The sequence below is a fragment of the Castanea sativa genome, chromosome 12 (genome assembly GCF_040712315.1).
Source record: "Castanea sativa cultivar Marrone di Chiusa Pesio chromosome 12, ASM4071231v1".
NCBI lineage: Eukaryota > Viridiplantae > Streptophyta > Magnoliopsida > Fagales > Fagaceae > Castanea > Castanea sativa.
This window is the reverse complement of record NC_134024.1, coordinates 46,622,300-46,628,718: the sequence shown is the minus strand read 5'-3', so window position 1 is coordinate 46,628,718 and position 6,419 is coordinate 46,622,300. Positions and strand designations below refer to the sequence as shown.

Sequence of the window (6,419 nt, the reverse complement as noted above, 5' to 3'; positions counted from 1 at the left end):
ACAGCCCTAGTCCTCATAGAGATCACCATGTATGTCATTACAGTGGAAAGCCGATAGTCTTCCTATTGTTCCCTAACCGCCATCTTAGCCCATTCTCCGTACTATCGTTCCCTAACCCAAGTATATGATGGGTCATTTCTAATCCTGGGCATTTCTCAAAAAATAAAATCTTGGGTGTATGAATAACAACCTTAATTGGCAAATGGGCTAGAAACAATGTTGAGAGGTTATAGCTCTGCTGCAATGTCAAAAATTAAATCCATAGAAGCTACGAAAGGTTCTAATTGAAGGTGACTATCTTAGTTGTTTTGAATCTCTTGCAAAAATCTTATTCACATTGTAGGATAATTGTAGATGCAACTAAGGATTTTTTTTTTTTTAATCCATTATAAAATTTTACTTTAAGTATAATCTAAGTGTGTGTGCATGAATTTTTCTCCTGGAGACTTGAATCCTAACCCTTACCTCTCTCCCTCACTCTACAAGAACTTATACTTATGGAATAACCATCACGCAAAGGGTTCGCAGTGATAATAAATGTTGGTTATTAGCAACAATAAAGAAAACTATAATGAGTTATGTCTATAATACTTTCACAACAAATCTTAGATTTAGGTGTTGTTTCTTAAATACCGCTATTAAGATTCAGACATATGACTTTTTTTTTCATGGAATGTAAGTGTATTTTTAGTTAACTAAAGAACGTAGGGACCAGCATCTAAATACTGTACCTAAGTTTTGCCCTTAAATTATTACTCGTTCAATTTTAAATTTACTACTAAAAATACTTTATTTTACACATTAATAACAACTAGTAACAACATATCACTTAAAATTTGTTGTAAAAATATTATAAACATAACATTTTTTATGCCTGGATTTCTCTTTTGCATATCATTATTCCTGTTTTTTTGGGTTGCTTGGTCAAAGAAAAAAAAGAGAGAACCCATTAACAAAAGGCCTATGTCAGTGATATGCATGAGTAATTTAATAGTGATAGAGGGGGCCAAGGGAATCCTTTGAGAAAAGGTCATGGAAAGCTACAACAAAAGTGCAGCAACGTAGTTTATAAAAAAAATAATAATAAAAAAAAAATAAAAATAAAAATAAAAAGAACGTGCAGCAACGTAACCAACAAGTTCCTTTTGGCAAATTAAATACTTATCCTCGAAGTTCGAGGACCTGAGAAAGTCTTTAGTAATCCTCAAAAAGTTATGACTAAAAAAAACGATGAGAAATATAAAAAAATAACCGAACAATAGCACTTGATCTTAGCCAAAAGGCCGAGAAAAGAACCAAACAATAGCCGTTAATAGTTGGCAAAAAATATAGCCGTTGGAAGCTTGTCTGTATTAAATGAAGTACCCTTACAATAAAAGTTGAGGCAATGACTAATGAATAATAATAATAATATTTGAATAGCATCAAAATCTAGTGGGTGATTTGGGGTCCCATTTTAATCCTAGAGGGATCGATGTACCTTATGACTAAGGTGATTTTGTCTTCTAAAATGTAATCGGAAAATGGAGATTAGATAAAGATAAATAAATAAAAGGGGAGCCCAAATCACTCTGATAAGAGTGAATATAGCAACTTATTTGAGGTCTTCATGGGAAGAGACACCATGGGGGCCAAGTTCTTCAAAGTGTAACACTTGGAAACTTGCAGGATCCATAACCTGAAATAACCAAAGAAACCCATTAGAATTTTTTTTTTCTTTTTTTTCAAATAAAAGAAATGAAATATTTCGTTTTATAAAAGATGCATGTGCTTGTTTAGAGCAGGTAAGCAGAAATTGAGTGCGAATGTGATATTAGTTAAAGAAAAAGTTCATGTAATATATAATGTGTATTTACTTTTATTAAGAATTAAATCAGTACTACCAACTACAGTTATTCTTTTGACTTCATACAGTTTGTATTTCCTTGTATGGACATAGGTTGTTTAATTCAGATTTAGGGTAAACCAATAGTATAATTCTTAATTATAATTATTCAATAGGGGAGGAGTGTAACCCCTTGAGTGTGACAATAAGGTTGTATAAGTCTATCAATGTGCGCTACACATTCCAGGTAAACCAATAGGATAATTCTTAATCATAATTGTTCAATGGGAAAGGGGATGTGGGTTTTGATCGAGAGTCACGGCACATTGTAAAGGATGTAATTATTGCTTAAATCCATCCAATCATTACATGAATAATTTAGAATTGTTCAATGGGAAAGGGGATGTGGGTTTTGATCAAGAGGCACGGCACGTTGTAAAGGATGTCATTATCGCTTGAGTCCATTCAACCATTACATGAATAATTTAAAATCGTACCTCATAATTTTCATATAAATAAATAATAATTTTTAGTATTTATTTCACGTACTAATGATATGACAATGACATGACAATTTGATTATCATAAAACATACTCTTCCACACCATAGTTATAACAAAAAAATTGTGAAATAAATTATCGTACTAAATTTTCTCTTTTTCAGTATGTCGTTACTTTTTCAATCTCTAAATTTTCAATCTTTAATGAAAAATATTATTGGAAATTGAAATAATCAAATTTATTATTGTAATTAAATAAAATAAAATCCCATCATAACAATGACATAAGCTAAGTGACAATTTTATCTAGAATTATACAGCAAATATAAGATGATGTGAGAGTTTATAATTAGTGTACTTACTTGGATCCTTGATAGTTTGCGTAGCAAGCCCGTTAAAGTAACAGGTCCCACCAACTTTCTTAAACTGTGCCCAATAAGAACTAAACGCGTAGCTTGCGTGCCAAGTAGGAGAATCCGGTTTATAACACATACCCCCGGGTTGAACCGGGTCACAGGTTTTATTCCCCTGTGAGCACGCGTAAGATAACGCCGCTCCAACTTCGCTGCTATTGGCTCCTCTCGCCACCACACACCAAATCTTCCCTTTATACTTCTCATCATTGGTTGGCTTAGGCAACGGCTTTTTGTACTCCCACACCTGAGTCTCCCCCGAAAGATCAATCTCGAAAATTTTTGACCCGTTCGGGTATAGTAACCCGAAATGTCGCTCCGTACCCGGACCCGGTTTTTGGTTCTCGTTATACAAAGAGAAGATGAAAGATGGGAGGACTTTTCCGGGTCGGGCTGGAGTACCCGATTCGGATGTGAGCTTTTTAACTACGTTTCTGTTGTAAGTGGCAGCATTGTAAATGTTGCAACCAATCTGATCATAGTCACCACCATTGGGCCAACCCGTTTCAGCTATCCAGACCCGAATTCCCGGGTACCCGAGTCTCCTCATAGCGAAAATTACCGCATCCACCATCTGGTCAAATAGATTCGTGTACACCAAACCCGAACCCGGATCCGTGTAAGTGAAATCCTTGGACTCAAACAAAGCGTAGTCGAGCCTGATATTGGTAGGATCCGAAGACCAAGGAAAATACGGGTACGCATCGAGGAAGAAAAATGACCTGGTTTTGTTCAAGAATTGCAACATGGGTTTCATGACCCGACCCGAAATGTCGGCCCGGAAAGTCCCGTTCGAAGGTGGGTACGACGATTCTAGGACATCCATGGCACACGAAGTTCCAACTTTGACCTTGTGAAGACCATGGGCTTTTAGGGAAGATTTAATTTTGCGCATTGCAGGGACGAGGTTGTACCAGGTTTTGTTGTCGGTGGAGCTGATGATTTCGTTGCCAACGAGGAGGTATCGGATCTTGGTGTGCGGGTAAAAGGGTTGGACATTGGATCGGACCCAGAGATCCGACAAGGTTTGGTTGGAGGAGATGTTGGAGATGAGTTGGTTGGGTAACATGATCGAGACTTTAATGTTTGTGTGTTTGAGGGAGTTAAGGATTTTTGGGTTTGTGTCGTAGATTTTCACAAGCTTGGCTTTGAGAGATTTGATAAGCTCCACCGACTTTGATGGTGATGGTAGATTGTTTCCCAATTGGCCATAGTTAATTCCCACCTTGCTCGTGAACTTGGCACCTGTAAACAAAAGGGTTAGGCTTATTTTACAATTAAAAATTTAATCGATTTGATTCAAATAGAGCGTATTGTAATATACAAATAAAAAGAAACAAGATTGAGAGAAAAATGGACTTACTTGAAGTGGAAATGAGGAAGGAAAGAATGAGGAGAAGAAGAAAAAAAAGATGACCCATGTTCTTCAATGCTACCATGGTTCTTGGGCTTAGCTTCACAGTGCTTTGTTTGGTAAAAGTATTTATGGGTATGAACTATGAAGCAGAAAGAGAGAGCAATGAGAGTGGATTGAAAGGTTTATGGAGAAGGTGGGGAAAATTGTTATGGTGCACTGACCAATGTGTCAAAGAGGTAATAAGGGGTTTAGGGACTTTAGGGGGAATATGACTTTACCTTTGGCCTTTGGGAAAAGAAAAAGAAAAGAGGAAAAGAAAAAATGTTAGAGTATAATGCGCAGAGAGCATTGAAGCGATATGTGTTGTTGGTTGCGAAGGAAAAGTTGATAAGGAAAGGTCGTGGTGGGTCCATTGGTTACAAAACATGTAAATTAGAATTGGGTCGGTTTCGAGGAAGGGACGAAAAAGGAATTGATGGTGCAGAAAGTGCATATAGCCGTTGGACTAGTGGACATCCGGGTCCTTGTCCCTTGCATAAGTGAGGAGAGACTAGAGAGCCACAGGCTAGCAGTCGGCAAAAACTAGTTAAAGAAAAAGTCATAAAATGACTCCGAATTTGCTAAAATTGAGGTGTAAAATTTACTATTTATATCATCTGGGAAGAAATTATCTTATTAGTTATTTGAAAATTCTTAGATGTTCTCGAAGCACAAAGAAATGGTACTTTTTCATCTCATATTCATGGTGGGATCCACCATAAATTTAATGAGTAGACCCCACTATGAATATAAGAGGAGGAAGCATCATTCTCTATACTCCGGGAATACCTAAGAATTACTCTTAGTTATTTACTTAAAATTCAATACATTCTACTGCATTTAATAATATCTTAATAAATTCTCAATTCAGTTAGATTTATATATGAGTATTGAAATTGATTGTGTGTAGTTGTACTTATTCTTAAATATGTAATAAGATAATGTAGTACATTGGAGATTGGAGGAATAAAACATATTTACACTACATCCTTACAAAATTTAATCTCAAACTAAATTGGGCGGATTGGATGCATTTTGAATTGGGTCATAAATGGATTGGGTCCACAATTATCTATTTACCCATTTATTACTTGTTTAAATAAATATTAAATACTAATTTCCCACCTAACTCATTAAATCCCCAACTCACTTATTTAACCCATTATTTAGTTTACATATGCATACTTACAAATACCAAGAACTTATAATATTACCAAAATACATTCTGTAAGTGCACAATTGTACCTGGACCTAAAGACAATTACGGGCTCAGGCCCAATGAGCCTTAAACAATAAAATTTGTAAAGTGTGGGCTTGAAATCTAGGTTAGAGGTAGATAACAGGCTAAGAGTTACAAACACTTGTAAATAACAAATGATAATTGCAAATGGACCTCCTCGGACGTAAGCCGAGGACTACTTCTGTATTATTTCTCTTTCTTTCTTAAAAGTTACAATTCTTAATTTCTTTCTTTGTTACCGACCTCCCATTTTCTCTGGCGTTCATCCCCCTTAAATACTTCTTTTTCTGATACTTTATCCATGTGTTGCTCCAACCCCCTCCTCCCTAGATATTTCTTTTCTTAGTGTCTTTGAATAATGACCAGAAGTTTCAGTTCTACTGTTCAGGGGTCACTTCCCCATTAATGCGGCCAGGGAGGTAGGTGCAGAGTCTTTAATGTGGAGGTGGCAGCCTTTTCTTTTGGTATTTTTCTAACACCGGTGTACCTCGAAGGTTCAGGGTTTCCCCCTTTAACCATTAGTCTTTCCAGAGTTGTGCCTTGACCTTCATAATGAAGCTCTGAGTTCTCTTGGATCTGTCCGAGGAGAAGCTCGCCCTCGGCTGTATCCTCGGACCCTCGGCGTATGGGCCAATTCGTAGAATTAACAAATTCTTAATTCTGGAGCAGGTCGGCCCTCCATGCTACAGTCCAAAGACCCATATGCCCACTTGGGTCTTTTTACTCCCCACACATTCACTCAAAAACAAATTTACCAAAATGCCCACCATATTGATCAAAGACAAAATTAAAATTAGCCTCAAAGAACTAATCAAAGGATAGAAAAGAATTTTTTTTTTTAAATCCAAAAAAAAATTATCTTATTCATGTGTTTGGTTGCAAAGAAAATTTGTAAATCAAATCTAATCAAAGGATTGAAAAGGAAATCAGAAAAAAAAAATCCCAAAAAAATTCTCCTATCCCAATGTTTGGATGCCAAGAAAAATTCATAAATCAAATCTAGTTAATCAACCGAAAGAGAGGGAGAAAATTTGCTAGATTTTTC

General features: G+C 36.1%; 1 protein-coding gene across 1 annotated transcript; it reads right to left on the bottom strand.

The window, feature by feature from the left end:
• Window positions 1–1,316: 1,316 nt before the first annotated feature.
• LOC142619807 (putative glucan endo-1,3-beta-glucosidase A6) lies at window positions 1,317–4,457 on the bottom strand. Its single transcript, XM_075793094.1, has 3 exons — window positions 4,102–4,457; window positions 2,688–3,983; window positions 1,317–1,678 (listed from the first exon to the last, which is right to left on the bottom strand). Exons 1-3 carry the CDS (start codon window positions 4,175–4,177, stop codon window positions 1,641–1,643), a joined length of 1,410 nt encoding a protein of 469 aa, XP_075649209.1. The 5' UTR covers window positions 4,178–4,457; the 3' UTR covers window positions 1,317–1,640.
• Between the last annotated feature and the right edge of the window lie 1,962 nt (window positions 4,458–6,419).

Coding starts and splice junctions, on each gene's coding strand:
- LOC142619807 (XM_075793094.1), bottom strand. CDS start 4,177: ATGGTAGCATTGAAGAACATGGGTCATCTTTTTTTTCTTCTTCTCCTC. Junction 3,984..4,101: donor CTTCCTCATTTCCACTTCAA/GTAAGTCCATTT, acceptor TTTTGTTTACAG/GTGCCAAGTTCACGAGCAAG. Junction 1,679..2,687: donor GCAAACTATCAAGGATCCAA/GTAAGTACACTA, acceptor TGGTTATTTCAG/GTTATGGATCCTGCAAGTTT.